Source organism: Paramormyrops kingsleyae, chromosome 4 (genome assembly GCF_048594095.1).
Source record: "Paramormyrops kingsleyae isolate MSU_618 chromosome 4, PKINGS_0.4, whole genome shotgun sequence".
NCBI classification, from domain to species: Eukaryota; Metazoa; Chordata; class Actinopteri; order Osteoglossiformes; family Mormyridae; genus Paramormyrops; species Paramormyrops kingsleyae.
This window is the reverse complement of record NC_132800.1, coordinates 29,340,328-29,360,110: the sequence shown is the minus strand read 5'-3', so window position 1 is coordinate 29,360,110 and position 19,783 is coordinate 29,340,328. Positions and strand designations below refer to the sequence as shown.

The window sequence follows — 19,783 nt, the reverse complement described above, 5'->3', positions numbered from 1 at the left end:
GGTAGTGTAGGGTATTACCACCTGTTATTGCATTGCACTATAAATCAGAGATCTTTGGGGTGTGTGATTGTAAATAAAATATGAATTTGTGTCAAGTATCATGTTCTTGATGGGCATGAAAAACAGGGTCCACTCCCAGATGATCTGCAATCTTGATAAAAACGATGTATTTCTGTTTTTTGACTTCAGATGTATTTTTGACACTGAAACTTATATGTCACTAAGGCAACATGAAGCCAAATTATAAATCATATCACAGAGGCTATCAAAAGGTTCTTCATGAAGCCATTTGAGGTCTCAGTGAATGACTTTGGTGAATATCTCAAGCTCGTCAGCATTACGTTAGCGAGGAGTACGACTCGTATGTGAGGGCAGCGTGTCGAACATTGCAGCACGTGCTGAGAGTGAGGAACCCTGTAAAAAGATTATTTCTGAAGCCTTCCAAGGACCTTACTGACAGATTTTGGTTTGTGTACAGCGAGGGTTTGGTAAGTGGGCTTCCACTTTCCTCGGGTAATAATTCTCTGTAGAGTGAACTCCAGAAATGGGAAATAAGAGAAGGTGGTCCCCCGCGACACGGCCAAGCACTATTACTACTAGGGAACGTTCCTCTGCATGGGAAGCGTGGGAGTTTGGTTTGGTGGGTTAGGATGCTCTACACATGATCAGAAGGTCATTGGTTCAAATCCCACAGTTTGTGAGGTGATGTTACCACTGAGCCCTAAGGCCGTTAACCCTGTTGTTCAGGCTCTTTTCTCAGTCGTACGTCATTTAGCATAAAACCGTCTGCTAAATGAATAAGACGTAGATGCGCAATGAAGGCGCCGTTACCCGGGGCCTCGTGACGCGAGTTGGGGGCCCTTGCTGGCACATTAGTGCAGCGGCGGCGCTTTGTTAAATGGCGCGTGTCGTGTGCCATTCAGCCACCTCTGAAGATCCCCTTTGAGGCGGCGCCGTGTCGCGCCGTTAGCTTCCTGGGCCCCGCGACTTTCTGCCTTTGATTACATCTTAAAAGAGAGCCACCGCCGGAACAAGAAAAACAAAGTCTCACAAAAAGAATACTGGAGTTTTTTTAAGTTTCAAGGCGGTGAGGTACAAAGAGGCGGATAGAAGCGGCGGAGCTTGCCCTGCGGGTAGCGCTGTTAGACGTGGGCAGGTGTAAGTCAGCCCACTGGCCTTCCCCTTCAGATTCGCTTCTGTCTGCTGCAGTTGTCCTGAAAGAAGAGGCATGATAAATGATAGCAGGGCAGCGAGAAGATGCAGTGGGGCGGGGGTGCGGACGGGGGGTGTGTCCGGTCGCCTAACGTGCTGACTCAGCCCCGCCTCTGCCTGTGCACCCCGCAGAGGACAAGGTGTGGAGCATCGTGGCCAACAACCTGGCGGCCCAGTCCCCGGTGAGCAGCCCTGGGCGGGACAAGCGCGTGGTGCTGCAGCTTAACTACAGCGCGTCGGCAGAGCAGGTGGCGGCCGTGACGGGCAGCGCCGAGCACTGCGAGCAGCACGTGGCCTACGCCTGCCGCTCCTCCCGGCTGCTGAACACGCCCGGTGAGTGTGTGTGTGTGTGTGTGTGTGTGTGCGCAGTGCCTCTGTGTATTTGTGTGTGTGAGTGTGTAAGGTTGAATTTCTGCACAATACCGACTGTGTTCTGCTTGTGTAATGTTCATGTCTGTCTGCGTGTGTGGCTGCCTGTGTGTTCATCTCCCGGCTTTGCTCATATCCGTGTGTGTGTAGTCTCTTCCTGTGTCACATATGGATAATGAACTTCAGCAAGACGCATAATTTTTGGGTAACCAATCAGAACCAGGCATGCCGTGTACCATGGTAACCCGCGCACAGATAAGTGTGAGCCGGAGCTGTAACTCAGACTTACTGGGCTTTATCGCTAAATCCTTTATTAGGCCGCTGTTGTTCTGTTTGCTGTGTTAATGGTCTGGGGGGTGTCGCACTGCATTATCTCCCATGCTGCCCCTCCCAAGGCTGAGCCGCATATCCTCATTTGGCCGCTTTGGCCCCGGTATAGTGACTCCCCCATCCCAGGTCTCCCCCAGGACCTGTGGCTTGCCGTCCCAATCAGAGGACAAGTGAGCTGAAGCGAGCCAATGAGATGACTCCATCTCTTTTCCTTTTTCTCTCCTTTCCTCTCCTCTGTCCTCCTCTCCTGTTTTCTTCTCTCTTCTCACCCATCTCTTCTTCTCTCCTCTCATTTCCTCTCCTATCCTCTCTTCTCTTCCTTTTTCACCTATTCTCTCCTTTCCTCTACTCTGACCTCCTGTTCCCTTCTTTACTTCTTTCTTCACTCCTCTCCTCTTCTTTCACCTCTCCTCTCTTCCCCTCTTCTTTTCTACTTTCTCCTCTCCTCTCTTCTCCCCTCCTTTCCTTTTCTTTCTCCCCTCCTCTCTTCCCCTCTTCTTTTCTTTTTTCTCCTCTCTTCTCTCCTCACGCTGTCTGTTTTGTAAGCACTTCACTATCACGTTCTTTTCCAGGAGCATCATTTAGAGAAGCTGTCTATTCTCTTTTTCAATTACTGGTATTTATAGCTAGCAGGGTAACTGGCAAACCCGCGATTGTCGCTAAATGTATCTGCTGGATAGGGGGCCCTGCACACCAACACAAGCTCCCTTTCTTTGTCTTTTGTTTTCCTTTCTATTTCCAGTTTTACCTACTGTTCTCTGTCGCCATTTTGGTCGCTCTTCATTTATTTTGGCCAGATCGCTGGAAGACTCAGGCTTTGTTACCGTCGCTATGGAGATGGATGATGAATCAAAGCCTATGCCAAACTCTCCCTGGGAAGCAGCAGCCTGAAAGTCATCGCCAACAGGGGACACTTAGTTTTACAAAACTTTGCTAATAAAGGTCCTAAAGAACCTCACATTAGACACATACTCTCTGTGTGCCATCGACGTCATGATTACGGCCCTTTCTGTTCCCGAAAGCCCTGAGGTCAAATCCCGGATTCGCATATAATATGTGTCCTACGGGCCGCTGTGTGGCTCTGGGGGTTGGGCCTCTGTGCCTGTGATCAGAAGATTGCTGGTTCAAATCCAGTTGTCAGCAGAGTAGTTGCCTTGCTGCTGGACCCGAGACCAGAGCCTTAACCCCAAATATATCTTCCAGGTTGCCAGATAAGTGCCTGATCCTCCGCCCAGACCTCAGGCTTGACTTTCTCAGCTGCATATGTGTGTTAAAATGACAGCAAGACGGCATGTGTGAAAACAAAAGCGCTGCGATGTGGCTGTTCATGCTGGAATGGGAGATAACGCGTCTTTTCGTGCTAAGAAGGCAGTAGACGTGGCCTCATCAGTATCGCTGGCCGGAGCAGGCGGTCGCAGACGACTGGGCCGTGGTACAGCTCTCCCTGCCTCCAGAGAGGATGCTGACCCAGCCGGCTCCCCATCAAGGCCGTATCGCTGGCCGGAGCAGGCGGTCTCACACGACTGGGCCGTGGTACAGCTCTCCCTGCCTCCAGAGAGGATGCTGACCCAGCCGGCTCCCCATCAAGGCCGTATCGCTGGCCGGAGCAGGCGGTCGCACACGACTGGGCCGTGGTACAGCTCTCCCTGCCTCCAGAGAGGATGCTGACCCAGCCGGCTCCCCATCAAGGCCGTATCGCTGGCCGGAGCAGGCGGTCGCAGACGACTGGGCCGTGGTACAGCTCTCCCTGCCTCCAGAGAGGATGCTGACCCAGCCGGCTCCCCATCAAGGCCGTATCGCTGGCCGGAGCAGGCGGTCGCAGACGACTGGGCCGTGGTACAGCTCTCCCTGCCTCCAGAGAGGATGCTGACCCAGCCGGCTCCCCATCAAGGCCGTATCGCTGGCCGGAGCAGGCGGTCTCACACGACTGGGCCGTGGTACAGCTCTCCCTGCCTCCAGAGAGGATGCTGACCCAGCCGGCTCCCCATCAAGGCCGTATCGCTGGCCGGAGCAGGCGGTCGCACACGACTGGGCCGTGGTACAGCTCTCCCTGCCTCCAGAGAGGATGCTGACCCAGCCGGCTCCCCATCAAGGCCGTATCGCTGGCCGGAGCAGGCGGTCGCACACGACTGGGCCGTGGTACAGCTCTCCCTGCCTCCAGAGAGGATGCTGACCCAGCCGGCTCCCCATCAAGGCCGTATCGCTGGCCGGAGCAGGTGGTCGCAGACGACTGGGCCGTGGTACAGCTCTCCCTGCCTCCAGAGAGGATGCTGACCCAGCCGGCTCCCCATCAAGGCCGTATCGCTGGCCGGAGCAGGCGGTCGCAGACGACTGGGCCGTGGTACAGCTCTCCCTGCCTCCAGAGAGGATGCTGACCCAGCCGGCTCCCCATCAAGGCCGTATCGCTGGCCGGAGCAGGCGGTCGCAGACGACTGGGCCGTGGTACAGCTCTCCCTGCCTCCATAGAGGATCCTGACCCAGCCGGCTCCCCATCAAGGCCGTATTGCTGGCCGGAGCAGGCGGTCGCACACGACTGGGCCGTGGTACAGCTCTCCCTGCCTCCAGAGAGGATCCTGACCCAGCCGGCTCCCCATCAAGGCCGTATCGCTGGGTGGGGCAGGCGGTCGCAGACGACTGGGCTGTGGTACAGCTCTCCCTGCCTCCAGAGAGGGTCCTGACCCAGCCGGCTCCCCATCGACGTCTAAGCTTCCTCTCCTCACCTTTAAGGCCAGCCCAGATGTCCGCATGCCACTCCTCCCAGAGAGAGGCTATTCCCTTTAAGAGCATCGCGTCTCCCCTGGGGTATCACTCATGGGGGCTCGGCACACCCACTGGGGATGGGGGGGGCATTCATGCTCATTCTAGGAAATAAGCCACATGTATTTTTATCAGTTCTGAAAGGACAAATTATATATATCCTTACAATTTCCAACTGCTTATTTTTATGGGGGCGGATTCAGGATCAATAAATCAAAAATGAAAATCAGTGTACTTAAATGGACATAATATTATTTTTGCCTGTTTTACAGTGCATTCATTTTCAACCAATTTATATTGGACAGGGGCCTGAACGGGGCACAGCCCAGCACTGGGGGTGCCCCAGCCAGCATAGGGCCAAAAGGCAGGGGTCTGCACTGGATGGGACGTGGCTCTGCACTGGGGGTGCCCCAGCCAGCATAGGGCCAAAAGGCAGGGGTCTGCACTGGATGGGACGTGGCTCTGCACTGGGGGTGCCCCAGCCAGCATAGGGCCAAAAGGCAGGGGTCTGCACTGGATGGGACGTGGCTCTGCACTGGGGGTGCCCCAGCCAGCATAGGGCCAAAAGGCAGGGGTCTGCACTGGATGGGACGTGGCTCTGCACTGGGGGTGCCCCAGCCAGCATAGGGCCAAAAGGCAGGGGTCTGCACTGGATGGGACGTGGCTCTGCACTGGGGGTGCCCCAGCCAGCATAGGGCCAAAAGGCAGGGGTCTGCACTGGATGGGACGTGGCTCTGCACTGGGGGTGCCCCAGCCAGCATAGGGCCAAAAGGCAGGGGTCTGCACTGGATGGGACGTGGCTCTGCACTGGGGGTGCCCCAGCCAGCATAGGGCCAAAAGGCAGGGGTCTGCACTGGATGGGACGTGGCTCTGCACTGGGGGTGCCCCAGCCAGCATAGGGCCAAAAGGCAGGGGTCTGCACTGGATGGGACGTGGCTCTGCACTGGGGGTGCCCCAGCCAGCATAGGGCCAAAAGGCAGGGGTCTGCACTGGATGGGACGTGGCTCTGCACTGGGGGTGCCCCAGCCAGCATAGGGCCAAAAGGCAGGGGTCTGCACTGGATGGGACGTGGCTCTGCACTGGGGGTGCCCCAGCCAGCATAGGGCCAAAAGGCAGGGGTCTGCACTGGATGGGACGTGGCTCTGCACTGGGGGTGCCCCAGCCAGCATAGGGCCAAAAGGCAGGGGTCTGCACTGGATGGGACGTGGCTCTGCACTGGGGGTGCCCCAGCCAGCATAGGGCCAAAAGGCAGGGGTCTGCACTGGATGGGACGTGGCTCTGCACTGGGGGTGTCCCTGCCATCATGTTTCATTATCTGGTTAATTCACATGATAGACACGTGCATTACTTGTTATGTGGCCACACGTGAGTGTGATTTAGGTACCTGAGAGCAGCTGGCCTGCCGAGAACCGGGTGCAGGCCTCCCATCCAGCCTGCTGGTGCTCCCTCTCACTGCACCGTTATATGAGATTTGATCTAATAAGCGGGTGCAGGCCTCCCATCCAGCCTGCTGGTGCTCCCTCTCACTGCACCGTTATATGAGATTTGATCTAATCTGCGCTTCAGCAAAAACTGTTTCTGGTTGCCAAGCTAATTAATATAGCCGGTGACTGAGTGTGGCCTGTACAGCTAACTGTGTCCATAAAGCGATTCATTTCTAAATTTCATTTCTTATGAAAATGATACGCCTGGGGACTCTGGAATAAACGGTACTGAATCTCAGTTCCTTGCGAGCAGCTGCCCTATCGGGGAGGGCGGCAGGTGCCCTATCGGGGAGGGCGGCAGGTGCCCTATCGGGGAGGGCGGCAGCTGCCCTATCGGGGAGGGCGGCAGGTGCCCTATCGGGGAGGGCGGCAGCTGCCCTATCGGGGAGGGCGGCAGGTGCCCTATCGGGGAGGGCGGCAGGTGCCCTATCGGGGAGGGCGGCAGCTGCCCTATCGGGGAGGGCGGCAGGTGCCCTATCGGGGAGGGCGGCAGGTGCCCTATCGGGGAGGGCGGCAGCTGCCCTATCGGGGAGGGCGGCAGGTGCCCTATCGGGGAGGGCGGCAGCTGCCCTATCGGGGAGGGCGGCAGGTGCCCTATCGGGGAGGGCGGCATGGCCCTGATCAGCGACTCAAGCTGGACGCCACATAAATAACACAGAAATAACTGACTTTAAATTAGTTACAAGGACAAGCTGGGTGACTAAGGAGCGCACTGCCAAACTGCAAAGATGCCCCCTGCTGGCACGCTGGTGTCAGTGCTCTCCGGCCTGTTTGGCTGATTTCATTGACGTGGAGTGTTTATAAGTGATGGGGCAAAGAGACACGAGCAGTGGCCCGCAGTGCAGGAGGAAAAGCAGACAGGACAGCTAATGAGAGGAGTAATAATATTAATCATCATCATCATCATCATTTTTAGTATGGAGGAAGGCGACTCCTGGTGACACAGCTGAACAGGCAGGCCGAAAGCTCCAGTCTAAACTTATCTGAGCTCAAACAAACTTAACTGAGCTCCAACAAACTTAACTGAGCTCAAACAAAGCAGCTTGAGTGGAATGTATTAAGTGAAGAAAGTAAAACAAGCAGAAATATTTTCTAGAAAGAAAGCTGACTTGCAGGCTGGGAAATGCAACACCTCCATCATCACTGAAATTATGTGCTTAAGTGAATTAAAAAATGATAAACTATTTGAACTTTGCTGCAAGATGCAGTTATTGAATAGTCACTCAGATCATTCAGATGATTAAACTGAATAGTAATACACCTTTGTAATGAAAATAAATGCTGGTTTATTTGCCATTTACCCAAGTATAGCTACATTGGAATGCCTCTTTTCGCATATCCATCATGCTCTCCCGTGAGACACACACACACACACACACATATATATATATACAGGTCATATAGTGTTCATATTCGCAGTGACTGCAGTGTGTAACAGAATCATATGACAGCAGTGTGAAGCTGCAGCTTGTAACAGCAGCGCTTTCAGCCCTGGGGGGCCGTGACATGCGGGGCCGACACAGGCACCCTCTTAATCCCAGCAGTGATAAATTGTAGGAGCCATTAGGATGACATGTGACTCAGTGCCCCCCCCTTGTCCCCAGATTATAAATGGAAATGTGCTGTTGGAATGAACTGAGGTTATATATCCGCTTATATATTTTGCATTTCAGCAAAATGCAAATCCTCATGAAGTAGCATAAAATGTAAGATTAAGGATTAAGGATTTTTACATCAAGAAGTGTGTTTTCAATTTTTTGACATTTTAATTTAAAGACTTCTGGGGTCACTTCAGAGGCAGGGGTCAGGTGCCCCCCCCAGGCAGCAAAAAGAAGGGGCACATGACTGTACTGTAAGAGAAATACCATAAAAAGCGTGGTAGCACAGTGCTCAGTGGGTGGCGCTGTTACATCACACCTTCAGCGTGGGATGTGCGAACACTGCCCCCTGTCTGTGTGTGTTCAGTTTGCATGTTCTCCCCGTGTTGCATGGGTTTCTTGCGGTCACTCCTGTTTTCACACGTAGGCCAAAGAATCGCTGTTAGGGGAAGTCTCTAAATTGGCCATTGAGTGTGAGTGTTGTGTGAACCCAGCCTCGTGTCCTGTGATGGACTGGCATCCCGTCTAGGGTGTCCCCTGCCCTGTGCCCTGTGATGGACTGGCATCCCGTCCAGGGTGTCCCCTGCCCTGTGCCCTGTGATGGACTGGCATCCCGTCCAGGGTGCCCCCCTGCCCTGTGCCCTGTGATGGACTGGCATCCCGTCCAGTGTGTCCCCTGCCCTGTGCCCTGTGATGGACTGGCATCCCGTCCAGTGTGTCCCCTGCCCTGTGCCCTGTGATGGACTGGCACCCCATCCAGGGTGTCCCCTGCCCTGTGCCCTGTGCCCTGTGATGGACTGGCATCCCATCCAGGGTGTCCCCTGCCCTGTGCCCTGTGATGGACTGGCATCCCGTCCAGGGTGTCCCTTGCCCTGTGCCCTGTGATGGACTGGCATCCCGTCCAGGGTGCCCCCCACCCTGTGCCCTGTGATAGAATGGCACCCCCATCCAGGATATACCCCTGCCGTTCCCCCAGTGCTGCCTGGGATGGATTCCAGGTAACCAGCCCCCTCCAGCCAGTTCCTGGAGAAGTGGTTAGAGGATGGGTGGATGTAATGATAAACTAACCTAATGAAAATCTGCATTTTCATTTTAGAAATTATATCATTGGTCTTGACATGTTCTTTTACATTTAGACAGATGGAACTTCACTCTGATTCTCATTTGATTATATTCATAATGCATAAAATGGTAAGTGAGAGCTTTATCTATTACATGATAATGTCTGATTACAGTAGCTGGTGTGCCTGGCCATGGCTATATGTGACATTGTCAGGATGACACCTCCATTTCCATGGGAGGGGGGGGTATTGCCAATTAGCCTGGCAGCAGTCTGATTGCTTATTATCACTGATATTCATGAGACCATTCAGCTTCATGATGCTGCTCTCTGTAGTTTCAAAGCACTGGCCAGTTTGTGTGTCAGATCCGTCAAACCCAACCCAAAGAAAACACCCTCCGGAAGCAGCCGGCCTGCCGAACGAACAGGCAGCAGTGCTCTTGTAAACATAAATTGAGGTGAAGAAGCAGCTATTTATCTTGTGCTCCGTTTCAGAGAACATTTGACTCGCGTTTGATTGAAATCGCGACGAGCTGAGCGTGACAAAACCACATTCTGTGAGCGCTGGTGCCGGAATAGTGATGCATGGCACGGCGCCAGTCTGGGGGCTCTGGGGGCGACTCGCCGACATTAGGAGGCCTGTCTTTTTGCCCGCCGGCATTCAGCACTCCAGTGTCTCCCAGTCCGGCCCCCGGGGACCCGCAGGCGGTCCACGTTTTACTGGGAGCTGGGAGGGAGCGTAAACGTGGACCGTCCCTAGGGACCGGCTTGGGAACCGTTGCTCAGCTCACATTCGCATCTGCGTGTGTTAATAGTGCGGTGCATGTAATATATTCATTGGTTCATAATTATATGTTAAGAGTCAATGTGCTTCCTGCTGTTGGAAGAATACTGAGACTCTAAATAATCCACATATTTTATGCTGATATTTAGCATCAAATTTATTATAAATAATAACCCTCTCACAAGTTGTTATGGCGACCTGCTGTTTTTAACAAACTGTAATGCATAATCATGAGTCCAGTTCAAAAGGGGATTTCGGCTGTTTGACCTCAGTTGCTTTTTTATCATTGGCTAGTTATGCTGTAACTACCTGCTAAAATTATACATATTGTGTTATGTAGCCTTTCTGTGTACCGTGCAAAACAACTGATTTTTATTAACACTGCAATTCGGCCGCTTGGCTTTAATGCTCCGCCCACAATATTGGGCTTCCCGCTTGTCTGATTGGTTAGAAGTCAGAGACCAAGAAACCTCAGCATGTTAATATGACAGAAACACGCAAACTTTTCCAATAAGTAACCTGATACATCAACTTTCATTTAGTGGAAAAAAAAAAAGATTTTCATATTTGCCCATGGTAAGTTCTCCTTTGTTTTCACACTATTGTGAAGAATCTGCTGTACAATTACCACAAGCAGAGAGTGAAATCTAACATGATGCGGAAATCCTGTTTAATTATAACATCTGAAAGCAGGGTGAGGATGTTGTCTTTGTTGCCTGACTCCATTCAGCACACCCACGCTGTCAGGAATACATCTGCGTAACAGTTGGTGGAATTGTGATAGTCTACCATTCTGTCAACACAAAGATCTAATGTTTACATTCACGGGTAGTACATGACAAGCACTTTTCATTTAGTTTGAGTTGTTTTTAGCAAGAGCGAGTTTTTCGGAGCTGCGAGACCACTTTCTCCCCTGCGGATGGTATGACGGCCTGTTATTAATATATTAATATGTATTTGTTGCAGACTAGAACACTACTCGCAGTAGGTCATGCTTGTGCTGTTTTCGTGTCTGATTACTTTAATGAATCAGCGGGGGTTATTTGTCCTGTAACCGTATCCTGCCAGCCACAGCGCCCCGCCTTCCGGTCTGCTTCAGGACGATCCCCTCCGCGAGTCGCTTTACGGTGCTGCCGCTGTTCGGGTACAGAGTGAAGTGAAAGTGGACCATAAATCAGCGGTTTTCCACGCCGTCAGATGCGAGACGATCGGCGGCAGTCAGTCGGAATGCCGACGGCGCTCATGGGCCTGTGTTGCCGCTCTTACAGAATTCGACACGCTGCCACACTCTGTGAGACTCATGGTGAGCGCAGGGCCAAATGCATCCCACTTAGGACACCTCTGACCCGGGCAGGCTCTGCGCGCATGCTGCGGAGAACACTGGCGGCTGGAGAAATGTAGCCTGGGGCCAGCAGGTCACCTGCGGCTGTGGTTTCTTCTTACAGAGTGAAAAGCTGCTGGTGATGGATAAAATGTGTAGCGCTGGGGCTCAGAGTAATTTTACAGTCCCCAAATATAATAAAAAATAAGAATAAAAGAAAACAAACAGAAATGAGAGATTCATCCCTGATAGAGACGCCTTTCTCTAAGTCAAAGACACAGAGTGAAGGGGCTTGGCTTCCACTCCCCTCAAACCGTGTGCCAAGCACCCAAAGATTCATGGTTCTGTGGTTTTGTTTCTCAAAAACAAGATTAGTGTCACGCAAAAATGTGACTTTTCTCTACTTTGGTTTATCTTCTCACAATTGAATCGTAGAAAAAGATCTCAGTGGGCTCCTGCTTCTCTCCTTACCTCCCAGGTAGCTGAGGACTCCCCTGACCGTGATGCTCGTGTGATCACACTCGTTTCAGCTCCTGCTTCTCTCCTTACCTCCTAAGTAGCTGAGGACTCCCCTGACCGTGATCCCCGTGTGATCACACTTGTTTTGGCTCCTGCTTCTCTCCTTACCTCTCAGGTAGCTGAGGACTCCCCTGACCGTGATTCTCGTGTGATCACACTTGTTTCGGCTCCTGCTTCTCTCCTTACGTCCCAGGTAGCTGAGGACTCCCCTGACCGTGATTCTCGTGTGATCACACTCGTTTCGGCTCCTGCATCTCTCCTTACCTCCCGGGTAGCTGAGGACTCCCCTGACCGTGATTCCCGTGTGATCACACTTGTTTCGGCTCCTGCTTCTCTCCTTACGTCCCAGGTAGCTGAGGACTCCCCTGACCGTGCTTATCGTGTGATCACACTCGTTTCGGCTCCTGCTTCTCTCCTTACGTCCCAGGTAGCTGAGGACTCCCCTGACCGTGATTCTCGTGTGATCACACTCGTTTCGGCTCCTGCATCTCTCCTTACCTCCCGGGTAGCTGAGGACTCCCCTGACCGTGCTTATCGTGTGATCACACTCGTTTCGGCTCCTGCATCTCTCCTTACGTCCCAGGTAGCTGAGGACTCCCCTGACCGTGATTCCCGTGTGATCACACTCTTTTCGGCTCCTGCATCTCTCCTTACGTCCCAGGTAGCTGAGGACTCCCCTGACCGTGCTTATCGTGTGATCACACTCTTTTCGGCTCCTGCATCTCTCCTTACGTCCCAGGTAGCTGAGGACTCCCCTGACCGTGCTTATCATGTGATCACACTCATTTCGGCTCCTGCATCTCTCCTTACCTCCCGGGTAGCTGAGGACTCCCCTGACCATGATTCCCGTGAGATCACACTTGTTTTTTCTTTCAGCGTTCATTATTCACATTTAAAATCTCTGTTATTTTATATTATACTAATATTTCATCCATCTTATATGTAAGTTACTTGAACAGAAATTTCCTGGGAAATTACAGAGAGATACAACACATATGTTGCAATAGTACCCAACACTGTATTATATAGAAATAATAATAATTAACCAGTGAACTGCGACGACAGCAGCCCTCCTTTACTTACTCACAGAGCTATTTTTCCTGCTGTCCTGAAGACACTTTCCCAGAGCATGTGAGGGATATTTAGCAGCTGCCGAACAGCTTTTTCAGTCAGCGGTCGCTTCGGGTTTCGCTCTCTGTGTTGTTACCTCCATTGTGCGGGGCCGTGGTACATCGATCGTCAGAGTGAGCAGCCTCGGACGTCCATCGCTCCCCACCGCGGCCCCCTGCTTTCGTGTTTCTTTATTCGCAGCACCGGGCCCTGGCTGTGCTTAAGATGAGGCTCAGCTGTGGGCTGCGGTGCCGAGCTGCATGCTAAACATTCCACCTTCCCTTACTGCGGCGGCCTGCTTCCATTCCGGCTTCCCTTACTCCGGCGGCCTGCTTCCACTCCTCCTTCCCTTACTGCGGCGGCCTGCTTCCATTCCGGCTTCCCTTACTCCGGCGGCCTGCTTCCACTCCTCCTTCCCTTACTGCGGCGGCCTGCTTCCATTCCGGCTTCCCTTACTCCGGCGGCCTGCTTCCACTCCGCCTTCCCTTACTGCGGCGGCCTGCTTCCATTCCGGCTTCCCTTACTGCGGCGGCCTGCTTCCACTCCGCCTTCCCTTACTGCGGCGGCCTGCTTCCATTCCGGCTTCCCTTACTCCGGCGGCCTGCTTCCACTCCGCCTTCCCTTACTCCGGCGGCCTGCTTCCACTCCGCCTTCCCTTACTGCGGCGGCCTGCTTCCATTCCGGCTTCCCTTACTCCGGCGGCCTGCTTCCACTCCGCCTTCCCTTACTGCGGCGGCCTGCTTCTATTCCGGCTTCCCTTACTCCGGCGGCCTGCTTCCACTCCGCCTTCCCTTACTGCGGCGGCCTGCTTCCATTCCGGCTTCCCTTACTCCGGCGGCCTGCTTCCACTCCGCCTTCCCTTACTCCGGCGGCCTGCTTCCACTCCGCCTTCCCTTACTGCGGCGGCCTGCTTCCATTCCGGCTTCCCTTACTCCGGCGAACTGCTTCCACTCCGCCTTCCCTTACTCCGGCGGCCTGCTTCCACTCCGCCTTCCCTTACTCAGGCGGCCTGCTTCCATTCCGGCTTCCCTTACTCCGACGGCCTGCTTCCACTCCGCCTTCCCTTACTGCGGCGGCCTGCTCCTCCGCGAATCCCTCGAGGTTCTCTGCTCCGGCTTTCCGGCCTCGATACCGCCTCATATAAACCTGCCTTAATTACCTCTCCTTCATGCCTGTCAATAAGCCTGATAGTCATTGATCACTAGACCCAACCACAACAATTAAGATTCCAGCCAGTAAACTGCTTCATTAGATGCGGAGCGGCAAAGGGCCCCGAACAGAGGTGTGATTCTGGGGCCGCGCCCTTGTAATGCACCGCAGTGCCTTCAATTACTCCTTGAAGGTCCCCATTGGCTATTCATTTATAAATGTGTCAGACGCTAATATATCATAACTGCGTAAGCGGATTGTTTCTGTAAATCCGCACAGTGGGTAATAAGACAGGGCTCACCCCCAAATCTGTTTTACATTGATGATTTATGGTTTTTATTGTGTAAAGGTCTGGCTTTGCAAAATTCCATGCTGCATAGCTTTGATAAACTATGGTGATAATTGTTAATTTAATGAATAATGAAGTAACTTCACCCGTTTCAGATCCGTGATACATTAAAAGCTTCAGGTGACACCTGCAGTTCCTATTTAAGACCTTTGCGGCCGATGAGTCATGCCGCTGTCAATAACTGGCTCCAGTTGTGATCTTTGTATGCAGTGCAGCGCTTGTTCCACCTGCCAGTGCCCCCAGCTGTGAGATTCGTAGCTGTTATGTGTGCCTGTACGGGGTGAGGAGTCCTCTGGCTGATACCTGTGCTGGACCAAACGATGGCATGATCTTTGGGTGCTTGGCGCGCGGTTTGAGGGGAGTGGAAGCCAAGCCCCCTTTTTGACTTAGAGAAAGGCGTCTCTATCAGGGGTGATTCCCCCCACCTCAGCTTTGGAAAAAATTAAGAGCTTTCTCAATTTTTCCAAACAAATCTGCATTTCTAAATGCTGGTTTAATCCTGGTTCTGCTTGCAGAAGAGGCTACACTGAGCAGCAGGATGTTTCTAGGTTTGTAAGACAGCAGGACACAATAACAAAGTGAAGCAGGAGACTCTGGGAATGACCAAAAACCAGCCAGGTAGAGGGTGGAAGCGACTTTGTAATGGCAGAGATGACCATTATGATGTGATTATCATGGTTAGTGTCTATGTTAATAGGTATAAGACGACATTTCTGTCAGTGATGTGTATTCTGGAGTGTTTCCTGTCGAGTACCTCATACGCTGCTGTGAGGTTCAGCTGTGAGGTTCAGCTGTAAGGTTCAGCTGTGAGGTTCAGCTGTAAGATCCTGCCCAGGCACCCGGAATGCTCATGCTCCAGTCCCTTATCATTAATCTCTCATGCCTGCCCTACTCCTGCTCTACTCCTGCACTACTCCTGCACTCAGTCCTCTCGTTTAGAGACCACTGCAGACTCCTGGCTGTGTTCCGCAGATGTCAGCTTTATGGATTTAAATATATACACCTTAGAGAATCGTTTTATCTGTCTCCATCCTTGTTACATTTGTCTTGATCAGTCTAATTACAGTTTGGAGTTAAACCCAGACTGGCATAAAAAAAAAAAAAAAAAAAAAAAACAGATTTCACAAAAATCATGGCAGAGATAGCATTAAAAACTACCTGACAGCTATCCATTAATCACCCTTTCAAAGTATTCTATCCAATCTGCATTTTGGGCTTGACTCTGTGATGTTGACAAATAGGCCTGCAAACAGTCTTTTAATATCTGTGCTCGGTGGAGAGTATCTGGCACCGACCCTCCCGCATTACGCGGGATGAAATTCCCGCCACGTACAGGCTACCCATTGTTCTATATTTATATTAAATACAGTTTGAATGTAGTGCGGCAGTAAACAAAGGAAAAGCAGATCTGTCACAGGGGACCAGGACGTCTCCGCCAAAGTGATTAAACACAGAATGCAGTCATAAACAGCCCCTTCCTGCATCAATATTTCTAAATTTGTTAGACATCCTTCGGCTGCCCCCGACACACGCAGTCACACCCCAAGCAGACTTCTGCGGTTTTATTCCTCTTGTCAAATTGCTCTCGCTCGAGTTATAGTTATAGCTGACTATGGCTAAGTTTGGTGTGAAGTTGTAGGATGGATGTCTGTAATGATCTAGGATTGATTCTGATCCCAGATTAGACTTATTAATGCATCTTTGGTTCCTTCAGGTCTTCAAAGGCAAGGAGATGTGATGTTTTTGAGAGTTACCACTTCCCATGCACCTAAAGGATTCTTCAGGAATGAACCGATGACAAAACAGACCATGAGTCCGACAGACCAATTGATCGCATTGGTGCCAGGCCACCGTCTCACTCTGCTGCCAAATTCTTTGCCTTAAAACGTATTGTCACTTAAGATTACTGAACACTATACCTACATTAAGGGTCCATGTCTGTATTTGTGTGCTTGTTTGTTATTTTGAGGTTCTGCTTGTTCACCACTGGTGGCCCAAGAACCCAAGTGATCCCAAATGATCTGCCAGCGTTTAGTGAAGAGTGCGGTCCTTCCGCTGTCATCTCCTGCCTGCTCTTCCCCAGCTGTCTGACAAATTCACTCTCAGGACCTCGTCTGACGGCCGGGTGTCACACTCATCACTCATTAAGCTGAAACGGCTTCGTCTTTGTGATGAGACTGCAGAGTGGCCTCTGTTTCGGTTTCGGCGACGGTGCCGCCCCAGAATGACAAACTTTAACCAAGCATTTCATGGAGCCCCCAGCCAATAAGCACAGGCTCATTAGAACTGCACTCTTCTGATTTTTGCCTGCTATGCCTGATTAGCTCTATATTTGCTCTGTTTAAAATGTACTCAGTTTTAAAAATGAAAAGGCTGCTTCTTTAGAAGTTCGGTCACATGACCTTGCCATTACACGCATACACGGTTTACAGTGAGAGTCCTTACACTGGGCCAATTGCATTGTATGACATAGAACATAGCAGACAAGTGAAACATATAAGTAGGGAATGTGCACAGCCATTTATAAAGCCTGCAAGCATCTTTCCTTATGACAGTGTTCATGGATATATGTAGATGTATAGCTTTGGAGGCGTCTGACATAAAACTGGAACACTGCTCCATCATCTCGATGCTGCTGGACCTTTCACTCTCCCTAAACAAATTAGGCCCATTACTGCAAATGAGAACGCATATATAACAGTAATCGCGTGTAATAGCTCAGCGCCGAGTTAATGAAACCTGCTTACCAGTGTATACTGTTCCAATTAGGCTGACGAATGGCGGCGGCGTGATCAAACGGCACATTAAAGTGATGGCTTAACGCCCCCATGTGCATTAATAGTGACCAGATTCTCACAGTGAGCCTTCGGACTGTGGGAGCGAAAGCCTTGTCTTCATCCTGAGGGGGGCGCTCTCTCTGTCTGAGTGCACATCACTGTCCTGGAAGGCCTGCTCTCCCTTCCAATGCTTTTCATCCTGAGGGGGGCGCTCTCTCTCGGTCTGAGTGCACATCACTGTCCTGGGAGGCCTGCTCTCCCTTCCAACGCTTTTCATCCTGAGGGGGGCGCTCTCTCTGTCTGAGTGCACATCACTGTCCTGGGAGGCCTGCTCTCCCTTCCAACGCTTTTCATCCTGAGGGGGGCGCTCTCTCTCGGTCTGAGTGCACATCACTGTCCTGGGAGGCCTGCTCTCCCTTCCAACGCTTTTCATCCTGAGGGGGGCGCTCTCTCAGTCTGAGTGCACATCACTGTCCTGGAAGGCCTACTTTCCCTTCAAATGCTTTTCATCCTAAGGGAGGCACTCTCTCCGTCTGAGTGCACATCACTGTCCTGGAAGGCCTGCTCTCCCTTCAAACGCTTTTCATCCTGAGGGGGGCGCTCTCTCCGTCTGAGTGCACATCACTGTCCTGGAAGGCCTACTTTCCCTTCAAATGCTTTTCATCCTAAGGGTGGCGCTCTCTCCATCTGAGTGCACATCACTGTCCTGGAAGGCCTGCTCTCCCTTCAAACGCTTTTCATCCTGAGGGGGGCGCTCTCTCAGTCTGAGTGCACATCACTGTTCTGGGAGGCCTGCTCTCCCTTCAAACGCTTTTCATCCTGAGGGGGGTGCTCTCTCTCGGTCTGAGTGCACATCACTGTCCTGGAAGGCCTGCTCTCCCTTCCAATGATTTTCATTCTGAGGGGGGTGCTCTCTCTCGGTCTGAGTGCACATCACTGTCCTGGGAGGCCTGCTCTCCCTTCCAACGCTTTTCATCCTGAGGGGGGCGCTCTCTCAGTCTGAGTGCACATCACTGTCCTGGAAGGCCTACTTTCCCTTCAAATGCTTTTCATCCTGAGGGGGTCGCTCTCTCTCGGTCTGAGTGCACATCACTGTCCTGGAAGGCCTGCTATCCCTTCAAACGCTCATGTCACATGCCCGGCGCCTGTCTTGCCTCTTCAACTCCCTCCCTCAGCACACCGCGAGTTTCTCTTACTGGAGGTGTGATGGGCAGGGGCTCATGACAAGGGTTTGCCACTTCTAGAGGGGATAGATGTATCCTTATTTCAATTAAATATTTACGTGTTACCGCCTTGGTCCCGAGCGAGGCCGCAGAGTGTTTGCCATTGCGGGTCTGACCCTGCAGGCAGAGCTGAGTGGAGACAGCATGTCGTCCTCTGGGGAAGTGCGAGTGGCTCTTAGAGCTCCCCCAGGGCCATGGGGGTGTGCCCGCCCCATTACCCTGATCGCCCAAAGGGAAGTCATCCCCGCTCTGCAGGTTCTCCAGGCGTCATGCTTCACTGCTGCTTGGATGCAGTGGATCGTGGGCTGAAGATCACGATGGCCGCTGATATTATGGAGGGATGTAATGATGGGCATGTTTACAGTCAGGAGAGAGATGTCGAGAGATTTGCCCCGAAAAGGTCATGAAGAGAAAGACGAGGACAACCTTATTTGCAGTAACTTGCAGTGTAATCAGTTTCTGTGATTCTTCATCATTATAGAACTATTGTCCAGAACATTCTAATTGTTTGGTTAATTATGGAAAGGGAAGGAGCAGACAAAAGCATACAGAAGGGAACTCAGCTCATGTCCCGCGTGGATTGCTGAAGATGAGCGTTTCCCCGTGTCACTGCACCCCGCGAGCGCCTTTGTTGAATATTTATGAGTCAGCAGGATTGAAGGCAGCAAAGTGCGATAGTGAAGCGTGGCTTCTTCACTTAGGCCGTGTGCACTCCTGCTCCTCTGAAGTCCGCTGAAAGGAGTTCAGTGACTAAGCCTTCAATTCGAGACGCTGTGTGGCACGGTCGTGTTCCTCAATGAATAGTCTGCCCATTTTGATACTGGAGATGTCAGCATTTTTAAAATTAAAGTTACTCTGTTAACAGCCACTGTTGGTCTAATTTTAGCAGCAGCACAGACAGGGAAGCCAACCATTTACATGACTGTCTAATTCCTGATCACACACCCCAGCACCCATGTCATCTTAAACCCGCCCCCTTTCCGTGTCCCTCTCGGAGCAGCCAATCCGCTTGTGACTCTGCGTCCTGCTGTAGGTTGTTGGACATTTTGACCCTGATGGTTGGACGCCAGCCCGATGTGGCTCCCCTGCCAGCTTCCTGGATGAGATCTGAAGCGCAGATATTTCCTCATTAGATTCTTGGCCTCCGCACTCTGTTCAGAGCTGCTTAAAGAGCCAACCATCCCACGTATGCATTAACGTCTGCAAGCATCCGTTGGAACAAGCTACCCTGTTAATTAACTGTCTGTTTTTCTTATGGGGTGCGCTCTCAGCAAATAGATGCCCCAGAGGAATGAAGAAGGGGGTCACCGCTTTGCCTGGCCTCCTGAGAAGCGTAGTCACCTTGTTGGCGTAATTCTGAGCGGGATAAACGGCAGGGAGGCTGGCCTTTGGGGTCTGACAGGAAAGGAGCGTGAGCAGAGGGGTGGGCAGGGCCCGCATTGGCTCGATGGGCTGTGTGGGACAGACCTGCAGGGCTGTGTGTGTCCTCACCTCCTGACGGGACCTCACCGTTAATAAATGTCGACAAACCAGCCGAGGGGCTGCCACCGAACTGGGGTCACATGACAGCTGAGGGACTGCCGCCGAACTGGGGTCACATGACAGCTGAGGGACTGCCACCAAACCAGTGTCACGTCACATGACAGCTGAGGGACTGCCACCAAACCAGTGTCACGTCACATGACAGTTGAAGGACTGCCACCAAACCAGTGTCACGTCACATGACAGCTGAGGGACTGCC

At 52.1% G+C, this 19,783-nt stretch overlaps 1 protein-coding gene across 1 annotated transcript in view; it reads left to right on the top strand.

Moving 5' to 3' along the window:
• Positions 1 to 19,783, top strand: part of LOC111835763 (contactin-associated protein-like 2) — a 227,883-nt gene that overhangs the window by 152,128 nt on the left and 55,972 nt on the right. Inside the window, exon 13 of the mRNA XM_072711069.1 lies at positions 1,345 to 1,545. Coding sequence (XP_072567170.1) covers positions 1,345 to 1,545 — 201 coding nt within the window. The remainder of the gene's footprint in view (positions 1 to 1,344; positions 1,546 to 19,783) is intronic.